The sequence below is a fragment of the Bos javanicus genome, chromosome 13 (genome assembly GCF_032452875.1).
Source record: "Bos javanicus breed banteng chromosome 13, ARS-OSU_banteng_1.0, whole genome shotgun sequence".
Taxonomy (NCBI): domain Eukaryota; kingdom Metazoa; phylum Chordata; class Mammalia; order Artiodactyla; family Bovidae; genus Bos; species Bos javanicus.
In genome coordinates, this window is record NC_083880.1 from 40,951,359 (window position 1) to 40,968,176 (window position 16,818).

General features: G+C 54.0%; 1 protein-coding gene across 2 annotated transcripts; it reads left to right on the forward strand.

Moving 5' to 3' along the window:
- Positions 1 to 3,035: 3,035 nt before the first annotated feature.
- PAX1 (paired box 1) lies at positions 3,036 to 16,039 on the forward strand. Of its 2 annotated transcripts, XM_061436396.1 has the most exons (5): positions 3,039 to 3,507; positions 3,931 to 4,560; positions 6,090 to 6,232; positions 6,757 to 6,979; positions 12,127 to 12,320. In XM_061436396.1, the coding sequence occupies exons 1-5, from the start codon at positions 3,234 to 3,236 to the stop codon at positions 12,216 to 12,218; spliced, it is 1,362 nt and encodes a 453-aa protein (XP_061292380.1). In that variant the 5' UTR covers positions 3,039 to 3,233; the 3' UTR covers positions 12,219 to 12,320. The 2 variants fall into 2 exon arrangements, with proteins under 2 accessions (XP_061292381.1, XP_061292380.1); XM_061436397.1 differs by lacking the exon at positions 6,757 to 6,979 and having other exon boundaries at positions 3,036 to 3,507; positions 12,127 to 16,039.
- Positions 16,040 to 16,818: the final 779 nt, after the last annotated feature.

Below are 16,818 nucleotides of genomic sequence, written 5' to 3' on the forward strand. Positions count from 1 at the left end.
GACTTCCTTCTTCAGGTTTAGGTTTTCCCTGAAGCTTTTGCGATGCACGGGCCCCGGGAAACACCCGGTTCTATTGTGACTGGCACATTTCGTTGGCACACCCCAATAGCTCTCCGAAACAGCCCCACCAAAATATCAAAGCGGCTCAGGAGACATGAAACGGGGTGATTGTGGCTCCAAGGACGACCTTGGCACCGAACCTCTGACTCTCGCAGCCTTACCTTTCATGTTCTGGGCTCAGGCGGCAAAGCGCAGGGGTACTCACTCGCCGCCCTTCCTGCCTCCCGGGAAGACCGGCAGCCTCCTGTTTGCTTCAATCTTTTGGCACGCGGCTGCCTCTCCTTCTTCTGGCCCAAGAAACCCGAGTCAGTCCCCAAGGCCACTCGGCGATCCTCGAAGCCGTACTCCGCCAGGAGGGCGTCCTCGCCCGGAAGGGCGCGTCGGCTCCCTGGTCCCAGCGGGCGCCCCGTGCTCGGCGGCGGCCCCGCGGCCCCGGAGCCTAGCCTCTCTTGACTTTGTTCCACTCGGCATCCCGGGCTCTCGAAACAACAGAGCCAAGCCCAGCCCAGCGGCGACGTGGGAATCCGCACAAGCCTTGTTATTTTCTACCTCTGCGCTCTCAGCGCCGACCACGTCGCCGCCGCCTGCCACCGAGGAGACCAGGCTGCATCCCGAGAGATGGGAAGAGTCTTTTCCTTTCCTTCCGTGAGCCCACCTTGGGGCCCCCTCGCCCCAGTCCCGGCTGCCGCGGCGGGAGCCGGTGGAGCAGTGCTGCCTGCCGTCAGGGGGCGACAAACTGTAAGCTTTTCGGCGGTGGGCCGGGAGCGGGCCGTGGGGAGCGCTGTGAGGTCCCCAGCAGGCGGCGGGCGGCTGGAGGGGTGGGGGTGCAAGAGATGTGGAATGTGAAGTGAGGGTCCGGGTGGGAGGCTCCGACACTCCATAGAGCCCCCGGGCTCAATCCTCCTGGCGTCTCCTCCAGCCCCAAAGGTCTTCTCCAACGGGAGTGGGGACAAGATGCCCTCCCGGGTTCGCGGTCTACTGGCACAGGAGTGGAGGTTGATGCTCCCTTGATGGGACGATTGGGGAGAACCGGCTCTCACTCGGGTACCCAGCTTTATTTGTTCTCTGAGTGCGCCTGCCGCGGGCGGGGGTTAGAAATGGCTTTAGCTGCTTCACGTTGTCTTGAGGGCGCACCGGGTGATGGGTGCTGCGTTTCCTGGGTTTAGGGATAAAACGATTTCGGTCTTCCGCGGCGCCCGTCTTGAAATTCAGGCAACAAAAGTCTAGATCAGGGGGCTAACAGGTTCCAAAACCACTTGGAGATATCTGAGCGGGGCTGTCCCACTGCTGGTGGCTTCGGAGGGCCCCAGGTCTCTTGCGTGCTCAGTCCTCTTCGCTCGATGCCTTTTCAGAGCTCCTGGCTTCGGTTACCCACCTTCAACCAAATCACCTTTTCTCCTCCGAACTCGACCCTGTACGGTCGTGAAGGGGCCTAATCTTCTAAAATAGTCCCACCCCACCTCTCACCAGTGTACTCTGACGCTCCTCTGCCCGGTCCGGTGTCCTCCCTGAAGTACCGGAACCCAAGGCTGCACTACGATTTCTGTGCTCCGGGAAGGGAGAGTCCTCACCTCTTCTGAACCTAGCTTTTCTTTTTCCAAAGACGGTTCTTGAAATCACCTGCCGGGGCCTGCGCACTGCTTTCTCAGAGCCAGGATGAATTCAACCCCTCCTAACTGACATATTCAGACAGTTGGGTTAGGAGCCAGCAGGCTTTCTGGTCTCCCAGGGACTCAGTCTTCGCTGCTCCCCAGGATGCGCTGATCGGGTCTGTCTGCGCCTCCAGTAGCACCACTGCAGCTGTGTGCAGCTTTCCACCAGCTCCCAAGCACTGGACCCTTGGGACCAAGGGGGTGGGAGACTCTTTTCTCCTCCTCAGGAGAGCTGGTAGTCCATGGGAATCCCTGGGAACCGGAACTTTTCCTAGGCTCCCTCCAACCCCCCTCCCCCTCTTCAGCTCAGTGCCCTTGAACTTGCAGGGCCCCAAGCTCAGAACTCCCAGGACTGGTCTTTTCCTCCACCTCCTCTCTCCTGGTCCCCACCTCTAGGCTCCCTTTGGGACTGCCACAGTTAGCGACACAGGCTGGAAAATCTACGATTTAGGATAGAGAAAGAAAGGAGATGACGGTTAATGCTAAGGACAGAATTCAGGGCTGCACAAACCCCACTTACCTGACAGGGAAAGGACCACTCAGTGGTTTAACAAAGACCCCCTGGAAGCTGCAGATGCAGAGTGAACGGTGAGGCCAGGCCGCCTCAGCATGGAAAGATGCTGGATTCTGGCTGGGAAGAAAGGAAGCGGCCTAGAATGGGAGCTATGCCTGTGTTCTCTAGTGGGCCACCAGGCTGCCCCTGGGGTCTCCACAGCACCAGGACCCTGTTCTGGAGGCCGTAGGTCAGAATTCAAGTGGGTGGGCCAGTCCGCAGGGAGACAGAGTCTAGAATGCGTGTCTCTCACGTCACTGAAATCACACTACCCACAAGGAGTGGGTAACTGTCAAACATGGTAAAGATTTTCTGAGAGCGAGATTGAGGTGTTAGCCAGAAATGGGACACTCTAGAGTCACTCCATCCCAAATGCCTCAGGTCCGCTGACCAGGCGCCCTGCACTAGCCTGCTGCTTTTACTGGGGCGCCCTCGTGACCCGGGCTGGGGCACTAGCGGCTGCCCAGGGAAAGGGAAACGAGGGGTAGCCCCACACTGAGCACCCTGCCACCATCAACTTTAATCCCCGGCTACCTTAGTAGTAATGGCTGGGGAGGTTAGTAACACAACTAAAACCAAGACTAGTACTACTGCTAATAAATACTCATCAATTTGAAATGACTAGCCCATCCCATCATTCTCAAAACTCTAGTGGTAAGGGGCTTCCAGGGAACTGGAACAAGTGGAAGGACTCAGGCCTGGCGGGGGTTAGGACTGCGTGTGTGTGTGTGTGTGTGTGTGTGTGTGTGTGTGTAGGGGGATGGGTTCCAAGGGAGGGCCGAGTGGGGAGGACGGAAGGAGGGGTAGAGTTTCAGGGCGGGGAAGGGGGCGCCGGGGCGCAGTGACGGGAACCAATGAGCTGCCAACTCGCGAGTCTCCGGCGTGACTGCCGAGATTGACGTGGAGGACACGTCAAATTGATCCCCGCACTCCGCAGCCTCCCGGTCAGACGAATTTCTCCTAATCGGATGAAGTTCACCCTAGGCCTGGGGTCGCGGGCGTGGAGAGTGTCCTGGGAGCGGGCGGCGGCGGCGGCAGCGGGCCCGGGGGCGGGCGGCGGCGCGCTCGGCGGCGGCGCACGACGCTCTTCCAGTCCGCGGCCCGGCCGCCGCGGCTCTCGGCTCGCGCGCGCCCTCCCTCTATGCCTCTTCCGCGGCGGCGGCGCCCCAGCTCTCCCGGACCGCGCCGGGCCCAACCCCGGCCGCCTCGGCGCCAGGCAGCCGGCTGGCCCGCGCGCCATGGGTAAGGGGCGGGCGGACGAGGCGGGGGCGCGGGGGCGGCGGTGTCCCGGCGCCTCCCTTCCCTCGTGTCCGAGGTTTCCCGGGGAGACCTGGTCCGGGATCCCGGACCGGCCGCGTTCTCCACACGCCCCCAGTCCCGGGAGTGGAGGGGGCGCTCGGCTAGTATCGGGAGGGGATGTTTCAAGTAGACGCGCCAGAGATCGCAAAAGGGCGTGGAGGGCTGGAGCGCACGGCGTTCCCCTCCGCTGCCCCTGCGCGCATGCCGACTCCCGGGACCGGACGGGATCCGCTCGCCGGGATTCTGAGGAGCCGCCGGTCACCGTCGGAGGCGCCCCGGGTGCGGCCCCTGTCCCCGCGCGGCCACTCTCGGCTCACCCGCCGGTGTTCTCTCCCCTCCCCTCACTCTGGCCGGGTGCGTCCGCAGAGCAGACCTACGGCGAGGTGAACCAGCTGGGCGGTGTGTTCGTCAACGGCCGGCCACTGCCCAACGCCATCCGCCTGCGCATCGTGGAGCTGGCGCAGCTGGGCATCCGACCCTGTGACATCAGCCGGCAGCTTCGTGTGTCCCACGGCTGCGTGAGCAAGATCCTGGCGCGCTACAACGAGACGGGCTCCATCCTGCCCGGCGCTATCGGGGGCAGCAAACCCCGCGTCACCACCCCCAACGTGGTCAAGCATATCCGGGACTACAAGCAGGGCGACCCCGGCATCTTCGCCTGGGAGATCCGCGACCGGCTGCTGGCCGACGGCGTCTGCGACAAGTACAACGTGCCCTCGGTGAGCTCCATCAGCCGTATTCTGCGCAATAAGATTGGTAGCCTGGCGCAGCCCGGGCCCTATGAGGCGAGCAAGCAGCCGCCGCCGCAGCCGGCGCTCCCCTACAACCACATCTACCAGTACCCCTACCCCAGCCCCGTGTCGTCCACGGGCGCCAAGATGGGCAGCCACCACGGGGTCCCGGGCACAGCCAGCCACGTCAGCATCCCCCGTTCATGGCCCTCGGCTCACTCGGTCAGCAACATCTTGGGCATCCGGACGTTTATGGAGCAAACAGGTCAGTGGCGCCGGCCTTCGGTAGCTTTCATGGAAGGGGCGGAATGGAGTGAGGGGGGCAGGAGTGTGGGTGAGGGGGTCACTCTCGCCGGGCCTCCTCCAACCGCTTTTGGCTCAGGGGAGGGCTCCGGGCTGGCTAGGGAGGCTGAGGGTCCTGGGGCCTTCTGTGGGAGTCCTCGGACATCTTGAACTTTTTATGACAAATATGGAAAATATTTTCCCAAATGGAAGAGCAATCGCCGACCACAAATTCAGAGCCCTGAAATTGCGCTTTTTCATTCTTGCAAAAAGTATGCAAACCCCTATCGCTAGATCTAAGCCAAACAAACCGCAAAGTCAACTCTGTGACCTTTTCTTTAAGACTAGTTTCTTCCTGAAAGGGCTCTGTCCTTCCCAGGCCCAAAGACTCTTTGAGTAAAGGGTGAAAGGGCCACCTGGCCCAGTGACTTGAGTCTCCAGTAGGCCCCACAGCCTTGCAGGTTCTGAGACTGAGTCCTCGGGTCACAGGCGCCTACAGGCTGTGGCCATCCTTAGGGTGGAAGCGCCCATGGATTTGCCCTCGGCCTACAACGAGACTCGAAGTAATCTGTCAGCAATCTGTCCGGGTGTGGAGGGAGGAGACCAGGAGAGGAGATGGGTTAGGGGAAGCTTTCATGGGGGCTCGGGAGAGTGGGTGGGGGCCAGAACTGGGCCCTGAGTTTCTTTGCACTGTCCTCTGCCCCTAGCAGAATGGTGTGTTCCTAGGTGAGCAGACTCAGCAGGAGGGTAAGAGGCAAAATTCACTGTAGCCTGAGAGAGAGGAGGGGTGTCCTGGATGAAACTGAAGGCTTAGCTCCAGCGGCCTTGGGCCACATCTCCAGGCCTGTGCACAGGCTTTGTTTCTCCTTGTGGCTCAAACTCAGCCTGGGCCTCAGGCTCAGGCCAAAGCTTTGTATGGAGCAGCCCACGGGCAACTGGCAGGGAGGTGACCTGGCCAGGCCTGAGCTCAGTTCTGGAGCTTTCTCTCGGTTTCGTTTCTGCGCCAGGAGCAGACCTGTGCCCCGACGCTCTTGGGTGGCTGAGTTGACACTTATTTCGGGACACCCAGGATGTCTCTAAAGGGAGTTCTGCACAGAAACAGCTTCTAGCCTTCCAGACGCTTTTTGAGACATTGAGAAACCCCGTGTAATTTTCTTGAGCCTTCTGTGGATTTGAACTTGGACCTTTTGGGGCACCATCTCTGGACAGCGGAAAGGCGGCCTGGGCCGAGGTCGCCAGCTCTGGCTGCCAGCTGTCTACCTGCTGGAGATCCCTTGTTTCGCGGGAAGCGGGTTGAAGGCTGAGGGGAGGGAGGAGTAGGCCCATCCGCCCTCCTTCTGCGCCGCTGGGAGCAAAAGCGAAACCTGGGGCCTCGGAGCATCTGACCCTTGGGGGTTCAGAGGAGCCCTGGACTCGCCCTTGGATCCCAGGTGGTCACCTGAAAGCCCGAGTGCGCCTGTTCGGGCGGAGGGCTGCCCACGTGTCCTTCTAATTCGTCCTCTGTCCCCGCAGGGGCCCTGGCGGGGAGCGAAGGCGCCGCCTACTCCCCGAAGATGGAAGACTGGGCGGGAGTGAACCGCGCGGCCTTCCCCGCCAGTCCCGCTGTGAACGGGCTCGAGAAACCTGCCTTAGACACGGACATTAAATACACGCAGGTAACCGAGCGCGGGGAAGGAGCCGTCCTTCATCAGGGGAGCGGAGGAGTTGGGGGCTGGTTAGAGAGAAAGAAAACAGACCCCCCACCCAATCCGGGGTTGGGGGAAGCGAGCTGGGGAGACAGTCAGGGTCTGGCTGTTTGGCCCGGCATCTGCGGGCAAATTTCTCTCTTTCCTAGGAGCGCTGGCTTTCAAGGGGATTGACTTGCATTTTGGCCAAGATTTTTTGCTAAAAAAGCTGGGACGAGTTAACACAAAAGATTGAGGACTGACTCCCTTTCTCTAAATTCCGGATGATGACTACCTTGACCCCTTCACCTTTTATGAGCACTTTTAAAGAGTTGGCGTGGGCATCACTTTGCCGGAGTTCTTTCCAGGACAGTTAGAGGCCAGGCTTCGTGTGGGAGTCATGGCTGGGACAGCAGGGGGAATGAGGATCCCCCCGCGACCCCCGTAACTGCCTGTGCTGGGGAAGCCTGAGGGGTCGCCTGCTGGTGACAGGCTGTCGCGCTCTCTCCCCGCAGTCGGCCTCCGGCCTTTCCGCGGTGGGCGGCTTCCTCCCGGCTTGCGCCTACCCGGCCTCCAGCCAGCACGGCGTGTACAGCTCGCCGGCCGGCGGCTACCTCGCTCCGGGCCCGCCGTGGCCGCCGGCGCAGGGTCCCCCGCTGTCGCCCCCCGGCGCCAGCGTCACCGTGCACGGCGGGGAGCTCGCGGCAGCCGTGACCTTCAAGCATCCCAACCGAGAAGGTGAGGGGTGCGGCCGGGCGGGCGGCGGGCAGGAGGGCGGCGAGCAGGAGCGCTAGGAAGGGTTCCTGGAAGAAAAGCGGGGAGACAGACGGAGACGGAGGGGGAGACAGACAGCGAGACCGACAGCGAGAGGCTGGAGTGGGTACTGGCCTAGATTCTTCGCTCGGTTTATGCTTTCAGTCTGTTAACTTCTAACTTCTTAGAGTAGATTAAACAGGTGTAAACTGTGTCCCTAGAAAGGCAGGAGGAGGTTGGGAGAGGAGCTAGGACTGTCTCCCCAACTTGTATGGAGGAAAAAAGGAACCCCTCTCTGGGTGTCATTTCTCTGTCCCTAGAAAGGTCTAGAAGGCACCCTCCAGGGGCAGCTTCCTGTGGCCTGCAGGGCTGTACTTTCTGTGGATCTGCCAGTGGCACCTGAGCCCCGCAGGTGGGTTGGACCTGCTCTGGGCCTCTTCCATGTCCTGCCCATGTTTTCCTCCAGGTCCGAGTTTTTTTTTTTTTTTTTTTTTTAATTTTTTCCCCCCAAGCAGGCCCTGGTCTCTCCTTAAACACATCCTTTGGGAAAGGAGACAGCATTTCAATTACAAGTCTCTAAGGCTAGACAGGCTAGACTCTGAACTCTGTGGTGGTTTTGGGGATCCATTTTTCTGCAGGAAATGTGGCTGGGGGTTTCTACCTCTTTTGCCGCCGCCATCTCGCCCTCCCCCTCCTCCATAAATCTGCTCTCTGATAAGCCAACTAACAGATTTGAGGTATTTGACAGTCAACAGTGTGAGGGGCCTCTTCTTACACTGATCTTTGGGTTCTAGTTTTTCCTACAACTTGGGAAAAACACACCTGCCCTTGAGTCTGCATTTTCCTCACCCTGAAAAGAATGACAGGATTTGCCAATTTTGAAGCTGCCTCTTCCAGGTTCTGGGCACCAGAAAATTGCAACTTCGGCTCCTCTAGAGAAAGGAAGCAGTCATCCCCAGGAGGGGGTGTGCCAGCCTCCCTGTAGAGGAGGCTGAAGACAAACCTGGGGGCAGCATGGGCCACAGGGATGTTCCAGATGACCGAAGGGACCTTTAGCAGCTGACTTGCCTCATACTGACCCAGGCAGAGGTGGGGACAGGTGGCATCCATAGGTAGAGGACAGGCGTGTCTGGTGACACCCAGGCAAAAAGTTTTATTTCCAAGTAGTTTCATAGTTTCATTGAGACATAATAGCACAATCCATGAAAGAGAAGGGGCAGAGACTAGATGTCACTGTTAACAGTCACGCAGAGGAACAAAAGTTTTTTTAAAAATATTTTCACCTTTCTTGGAGCACAAAAATTCTGGGATATCAATTTACAGATATTGAGAATGAGAACTCCTTTAAGTTTTGAATTTAATTTAAATAATTTAAATTCCATCTGTTCATTTACAGGAAGATCCAAGTAAAGGGAATTTTAAAAGTCCAGACTCAGAACTCCTCCAAGCTTTCCCTTTAAGGACAGATGAAGGGTCTCAGGGGAATGTTTTGCTCAGAGCCTTGTCCTTGGACTCCAGTCCACTGTTTTCTTGACACCTGAGGTTCTCTGCTGAATTAGAAATCAAAATTGCCTTTGCTCAGTCGTGTCCGACTCTTTGAGACCCCATGGACTGTAGCCTACCAGGCTCCTGTGTCCATGGGATTTTCCAGGCAATAGTACTGGAGTGGATTGCCATTTCCTTCTCCAAATTACATTAATTACATTAATGAGATTAAACATTTAAGTAAGTTCATTTGATTTAGAAAAGTGTAGCCAAAAATTTAAATGATCTCCTCTGGAGTGACCCCAAGGAGCAGGAAGACTTAGAAAAAGGATTCACTAACTTCAGAACAATGAGGTCCTTTTCTAACAGAGCCTGTCTGTCGCAGAGCATGTCAAGCACTACATTAGAAACAAGTTATGAAATGTAGGTAATAGTCCAGAGGGGAAGCTGCTAAATCCAGTTAATTTGAAGTGGAAGGGGGAACTCATTGATGGTTGATTTTCTTTAGAAGATACCTTCCTTTCAGAAATACAGCACCGGGACTTTCCTGGTTAAGATGCCACGCTTCCACTGCAGGAGGCATGGGTTCAATCCCTGCTTGGAGAATTGAAACATGAAGGATCCCACATGGAGCAGCCAGAAAAACAAAAACAAACACAAACAAAAAACCCAGAGCCATTGACCCTGGCATTCCTGTCCCTGTAACCATTATTTTTACTTCCTATCATGGAGCATCCCAGCCATTTTCCAAATCTGCAGCAATAATCAGCTACATTCGTTATTAAATTAATAACAATTTCCTGATCCTGACAGTTCTTTAAAGATCCAGGTAAAGGGTCATCGAATAAATCAGGTCCATCATTAAGAATGATTTCTTTAGCTGACATACAAGTGTTTGCGTTTGAACAGGAACATATAATGAGAATTACATACCGACTTGGGTTATGGATTTTTATTCTTCTCATTGGCAGAAAAAAACGGACCTTGAAAAATTGCCCCCCATCCTCCAAGTGGCCTTTTAAAAATTACAAAGTAATGCAAATCACTGCCTTTAATTTTCTAATCATAGCTTACAAAATTAGCTTCAAAGAAATCTATCCCAGAAAACAGTTTACTACCATTCATTGTTCAGTTCATAAGAACAGTAGGAATAACATTTATTGAACTTCTTCAGTAAGAAAGCAGTTTTTTAGCTGAAAGTCATGAATGCTCAGTAAAAAACAAATACATTTGATCATCTAGTCCATACATGGACAATATACACATAATAATATATATTATATTTTATATATGTATATACATATATTTCAGTATGTCCTTCAAATCAGGTACAGGTGAACATTAGCTATTATGCTAAGATAAGATTACTCAGATGTCAAATTATGGATTGCAATTGATTAACTATCTTGGTAAAGGGTTGGGGGTCTAGGTTCCCTATTATTTAGGTAAGAATGTGTGATTAACATTTCTCATTGGTGAAAGGGAACGTTAATTCTTGAGGGCTGTGAGCATAGGAAAGTTCCACTTCATCTCATGTGAATGGGCGAGGACATTCTGTGTAGGAACCTCCACCTTATCCAGACAAGACCGTCTCCTTCCCTCTCCAGACAGGTGACAGACCCCACTAGACAAATGGTATTTACAGGGTTTGCAGAAACTCAAAGTTTCCCGGCTCTGAGGTCCTTCCCAGCCAGTTTTTGGAAAGACTAAAGATTTGGAAATCACATTTATAAGATATTGCATAGGCTCAAAGAAAATGTGTCTTTTGTATTTGTTAGAGACAATTCGACGCTTGTCCCAGTCATCTCTGCTCCGGATTAGTTCTTGAAGGATCCTAAAAGCTAACTTTGCCAGGAATATTAGGGCGCAGACATCGGCCTGAGAACCTGCCACCGCCGCCAACCGGCGTCTCCTTTGATGCAGCAGACCTGGGAGACCCTTTTCCAGAATCCCCTTGACATCTCCTCCTCCCCGCCCCGCCCCAGGGTCCCGGTAGCCTTGGAATAGAAGTCCCAATATTTTTAAAAAAAGCTTGTCCCCATCCTGCCCATTATGATTAAATGAGCTTGCAGCGCGCCTAACGCCGGCCCGAGCTTGCGAAGCCAGCACGCCGTACGCGCTCTTGGCGCCCGGGGTCCAGGAGGTGGGGACGGAGGGGAGGAGAGGTCTTATGGGGAGGGACTGGTCGGGGAAGAGCTAAAAACACCTCAGCAGGATCGACCCCCGTAGAGTGGAGTGCAATCTGTCTCTGGCCTCCCGGGTGTTTGTTTTTCACGAGTTCATTTTTTTTCGCTTGTCTCTCAGGCAACCGGCCCTTGGCTGAGAAACCTACTCCGGAGATGTTTTCTAAACCGGCCCTCACCTCCAAGTGTGTGTAGTGAGTGGAATGAAAAAGTCTGAAAACTCAGTCGGCTGAGCGGCCGCAACTGTGTTTAGGAAAGAGAGCTGAGAGGCAGGGGGAAGCAAGGGTTCTGTCCTGGAAAGATCTTCAGGTCCTTTCGCTACCTCAGAGCAAAGCGGTGCGCGAACGCGCCCCTCGCGCAGAAGTATGGGCCTGGCTCCGTGCGCTAAAGGCGCAGTGCGCCTGCCGCCGGGCGACGGCTGCTGCGGGCGTAAATAATGGGGAGCTCCCCTTCACCCCAAACTGAGGCGCCCCCAGGTCCCCCCTTTAAAGGAAGACATGGTGGGGGGGGGGAGTGGAAAAGAAAGTTGAGAATAGGCGTCTTTAGGTGTAAACAATCCTGTGCCTCCTTGTGCAGAAGCCGAGCGGCCGGGCGTCGGGAAAAGGAAAAACAGGGGTTGCACAATAGTGGCGTCACTCTTCTGGCTTCCAGTAGCAAAACTTGGGTCCCTGCCCAAAACCCTAAGCAACAGAGCAACGAGCAAAATGCCGCCTGATCCGGCAAGACCACAGTCACTGACTCCGGAGGCCCCACGGCCCAGGACGCGGTGTGCCTACCGTGGCGAGCGCAGCTGGGTCCCCGGGCCGCGAGGGTAGAACGAGGTCTGCCGCCCGCCTCATGCGCAACCACCGCCCACGTCGGTCCAGGCCGCCCGGGACTTCCTCGAGGGGCGTTTTGGTGACCCGCCCCGACTCGCTTCCCCCGGCCCATCACGAGCTCTGCACTGTTTGGAGAATAGTGACCTAGCCGCGGGCAGCCCCTCCAGCCGGTGTGACGGCGGGGGTCTGGGATGGGTTGGGGGGCGGGGAATGTTGGGAGGCGGCGTGCGAGCATCTCAACTCCCCGCTCCCTCCCCGCGACGTGTGGGATCCGAGAGCCGCCTCGCCGGGGCCGTCCCGCTCGGCAGCGTTTCCTTGCGCCCCGGGCCCACTTTCCTGAGCAGCGCGGGGACCAGGCCATTTCGCGGAGGGCAGGGGGTCTGCGTTATGGAGCATCTGCCGGAGTGCCCTGAGCGGAGAGCCGCGGCCCGGGCTGGGCGGGCGAGGGGCTCCCGCGGGTGGCCGTCGAGGGCACAGGGGATGCTCAGTCTCGTTGCCTCCTTGCAGTGCCCGGCTGTGGAGCGCGCGCCGCTCCTTCCCCCGGAGACCCCGCGCTACCCACCGCGTAGCTGGGCACGCGGTCCGCGGGTCTCCTGCTCCGCGCCGCGCCCGACAGTGACCCCACGCCCTGTGCTTCCTCCCGCAGTGGCCGACCGGAAGCCGCCCAGCCCCGGCGGCAAGGCCCCAGACGGCCTCGGGAGCTTACACGGACTACCCATCCCGGCCTCGACCTCCTAGGGCTGCGCCTCCGCGAGCCGAGCCCGAGCCCGAGCCCGGAGGCAGCGGCGGAGCGCGCACCCGAGGATTCGCCGCCGCCGAGGTGCCCATCAGCCTGGCCTCGCTCTGCCCCGCGCTCGGAGGCCGCGCGTCCTCCATTCTCCCGGGGTTTCGGCTTCTCTGAACTTAGGCTTCGGAGTGTTACATCCTCGTCTCGACCTTTCGACCGACGTGGCCTCCCTCGCCCGCCGGCCTCCAGCGTCTTTTCGACTTCGTCCCAGGCCTATCGGCACCCTGCCTCCCTCCCCCCTCGTGCCTGCTCTCCCGCGCCTCCTTTCTCCCTCCCTTTTCTATTCTTCCTATCGACCCTCTTTTCTTCCCTCACCTTCGCCCTCTTTATGTTCCTCTCTCTCGTCTCCTTTTCTCCCTGCGTCTTCCCCGTCTACGTGGTCCCTTTTTCCTGTGTCCGGCCCCATCGGCCACCTCGTCTCCTGGGCCTTTAGTCACTACTCCGCCTCTCTTCGTTGGCCCTGCTCCCCCCAGCCCTATCACCTTGCCAAGAGCTCCCCACCCCACCCCAACCACCCGCTGGACAGGTGAATAGGACAGATCCTTTGGTCTTTAAACCCCACCTCTCAGGGGCCCCCATGCCTACTCGAGGCGGGGGCTCGAACCTGGGAATTGGAGAAGCTGCAGCATTTATTTCACATTTTATCACAATGAACCCAAACAAAGCCTCGGTGAACTGTCCCTTCTCCTCCCTCCCCCAAGGACATTATCTGGAAGTATTCTTGTCTGGATATCTTCTCAGTGCCTAAGGACTGGGTTTCTCTTTGCTTCCTCTGAGGTGATGTCACCCCAAATAAGGTTGAGGGCAGGGGGGCACCTGCGGCCACTGGTGTTTTCTGTGGTTAGAAAACCATTCCTACCCTGGAAGTGTCCCCTCCCACTCCTCCACACCCAACAGGAGGGAGTCCAGCACATGGTAGACATGTCTGCACTGTTTTTGTTTTTGTTTTTTTGTTTTTTATTTTTGTATTCAGGAGTCAGCCCATTTGTTAATTTAAACCACAAACTGCTTCTGGGTACAAAGGTGCAATCTGACTTCTGATTTGCAAAGGGATGGGGTTGGAAAAACCCAGAAAGTGTCCTCTAGAGCAGAACACAAGCTCTGTTCACTGCTTCCAAGTTCAGGCACTCTGGAGGCAGGACCCTGGACATAAAATTGCAATCTTTGTGGTCAGAAAAATGTCACTGGTGAGAGTCTGACATCACCTGTTAACCATGGCTACCTTTGAATAAAGGAAGGCATCTAAAAGTCTGCTTTGTAAGGGCAAGCCAGTCTGTGTCCAGCCTGCAGTATTGTGTAGGTATGTCTCACTGACTTAGCCTCTGGGTTTCCAGCATCAACAGTATTAAGAGGGAATTGTTTTTACTGGTTTATTCCTTAGCACTTGCCACCTAGATTGAGGTAGAAGAGAAAGGAAGAGGAGACAACCGTTTTCAGGGATGGTCCCTGAAAACTCAAGGTAGCAAGGCAGAATGGAGGGAAAAAAAATGGGAAGAAGGCAGTAAGGACTTTTTCAGAACACTTTAAAAAAAGTTCTAAAGCTAAAGAAAATTATAAGACACTATCAAATAACCCAGGGATTTCTCAGTGCAGAGAAGTCTCCGCTACTTGTTTTATTTTTCCTCCCTGGTTCTCTAAAACTGACAGCAGAGATTTTTGAATTGAAGGTTTTGCTTGTAAGAGGAGCTGTCTGTTTGGAGGGAACTGGTGGGGAAATTATTTTCAATGCGTCTTACTTCAATAGTACCTGCTGGAGGTATTCATCAAAATCAATGAAAAGAGTATCTGCCTTTTTTCATATAGAGGCTTTTATTGCTAGGTCTTCAAAGTCTCTTGCCTATTACAAAAAGTTCCATTTTATAGACAGGAGTATTAAGGATTAGAGACCTAGTTTATTTCTCGGGACCACATGCAGCAAGCTATGGATCACAAGGTCTGGACAAGGAAACTGGGTGACATTATCTCATCAGAGAACCAAGATTGGGGTTCGAACTTGGAGCCTGGGGTCCTCAGCCTTCTGTACCAGCATTTTCTGCAGAGAGGCTGCTCATAATGGTAACAGGAATAAAGCATTTAGATGAGCTTATGTGCTCAGTCATCCAAGCATCTCACACACCCCTCCTTGTTGCCTGGAGGACTGGCTGCCTCGGGCCAGGAAGAAGGCACCTTACCTTTTTCGAAGAAATGAGAAGAATCCATCTCTCATTGCTGTCATCCTTTCCCCACACCCCCCACCCCCGCCCCCGCTCTGCCACTTCTCACTCTGTGTTTGGGTTGACTGGGATCATGGGTGAGAAGAGCTGGAAAATGCAGCCCAGGAAGGCTGGAGGATGCCCCGTGCAAAGGGTGGCATTTTCCAAGTCTGTCCCCTGTGGTTCCTCCTGTGGTGTTGCTGGAGGAGGGTCTTCCAGGGTCCCCGACTCTGAGGGCACATTCACGGGAGACGCGCAGCATCCAGGTTCAGGGCCAGCGTGCTCTATAACATCCATCCTGTCTCCTTCCTGGAGGCTGTGGGTCCTGGGAAGTCCCAGAGGGCTAAAGTGAAGCCTCTACTCCACCGGGTAGGGAGGGGGCCTGTACCCTTGCCAAGCCTCGTTGTCCTGAGTGTGAAATGTACCCTCCCAGGTTGGGTCAGGACATCACTGGAAGCCCGGCCCTGGCGTTGCTTCACCTATTTGAAGATGATTATTCTTTTCACTGTTACCAAAGGGCAGGAGAGTCATTTTTATGAATGATGGAAGGACCCAGAATTGAAACGCTTTTCAAAAGAGCCCATTAAGGATTGGATTTTTGTTTTTTTTTGTTCTCTGTCCACATGGCTCTGTGGAGGTACTGGGGACTCATGGTAAGATTACAGAGTACTGTATCAGATAGAATAATTTGAGAAAGAATCACTCCTCGGAGGCAATTTGCACTAGTACCTGCCTTTTATTATTTTTTAATTTAAGAATAAAATTTTTTTAAATGAAGAGAAGTACTGAAAAATAAAATAAGCAAGATATGCAGTCACTCAAGTCACCCTTTGATTTGTCGAAAAGAATGAAAGTTTTATATATATATATATATACATATATATATATATACACACACGCACATTGTTAGAAAAGTCTAGCAGCACATAAACACTGAAATGAAAAGGGAAAGCTTCTTCCAGTCCTCATCCCTGTCCTTAAACGTGAACATTGCTACAGTTTTTTTTTTTTTTAATGATTCCTTCCAGGAAAAAAAAAATGCAGACAACAGACCTCTGTTTCTGTGTATGTGCTTTCTTGGTTCATCTAGTGCTGTGCTGGGTGCACACGGGTGGGGTCTGCAGGTCTGATCTTTGCACATCACCAGCTCCAGCATATCCACTTGATTCTTGTGAAAGGATGCATATCAACAGGGTTTTATTAGAAACAGAGTATTTGTAAAAAGGGCCAGCTCCGTGCTTTAAATGAATAAAGATGGAATTTTGTGGCATTCTTGATTGGAGGATGGGCTTAAAATGGATGGAACTTCCCTGGGAAAGGTGGCTGCTTTGGGGCAAGGAAGAAGAAAAGCCAACAAAAGGGCAGGAGACACAGAATTTTATCCTTCCTAAACACATTCTGGTTTGTCCTGCGGGTCACCGAAGGATGCTTAAACTTGCCAGGAGTTGAAGAATGCACTTTTCCTTTCCTTCTAAAGGAGACTGTCTCTCTAGGTCAGAAAAGAGAGATGGAGGCAAAGCTGTGGGGAAGACCCTTGTTTGAAGAAATACTGGATAACAATAAAATGTAAACATCCAACACTGGCCTGGGCATTGTTTTTACTTCTCCCCCAAGTAATTCAAAATCTACGTTGCATTAATCTCCTGCTGGGTGGACCCCATTTACTGACAACTGTGTTTCCCTGTTTGCTTGTTTCTTGACTCCTGTTAAGGAGGGTGAGATTTATTTAATGGAGTGGTAGTCTGGGTTAAAGCCTGCTATAGATTTTCTGGCATCAGTTTTTCTAGCTAAAATTACATTGGTTGTTTTTTTTTTTTTTCAAAAGAAACTCTACCTGCTCCATGTGAGGCTTGGATAATATGAATTTAGAATCTTGCCAGAAAATGCCCAAGGAACTCCGCCTAAAGGACTGTGCATCCAGGCGAGCTGTGTAATGAGAAACGTTTGATTCTCTTCTTTTAATGGGCGGGAATTATGCACCAAATGGTATTTGGTCTTGACCTTGACCTTGCTGTTTGAACTATACCTTCATTCACTGTGGCTGAGATATTTCTAGCCAAACTGTTAGATCTCAACTTAAAAAAAATTCTTCTGTTTTTGGATTTTTTTTTAAAGGACAGAGCAAGGAGGAATCGCACTGTCTTCTTTTTCCAAGGCAATAAAAGGAAAACCACACATTTAGTAACAATCCAACTTGGGAATTATAAACACTTGGAACAATTATACTCAATTTAGTCTAGTCTCTTCTTTGGAGTTGAAACCAGTTGAAACCCCTGTTTCACTCTAAAGAGCTCTTCTCCAGGAGAGCATTCTGTGATCCTCGTTGGAACACACATCTGTTTCTGGGCTGGCCAAGTCC

Bases quoted from the DNA above. Each gene is read 5' to 3' on its own strand.
- PAX1 (XM_061436396.1), top strand. From the start codon at position 3,234: ATGAAGTTCACCCTAGGCCTGGGGTCGCGGGCGTGGAGAGTGTCCTGG. The intron at 4,561-6,089 runs GTCAGTGGCGCC...CTGTCCCCGCAG, and splicing joins GACGTTTATGGAGCAAACAG to GGGCCCTGGCGGGGAGCGAA. The intron at 6,233-6,756 runs GTAACCGAGCGC...CTCTCCCCGCAG, and splicing joins CGGACATTAAATACACGCAG to TCGGCCTCCGGCCTTTCCGC.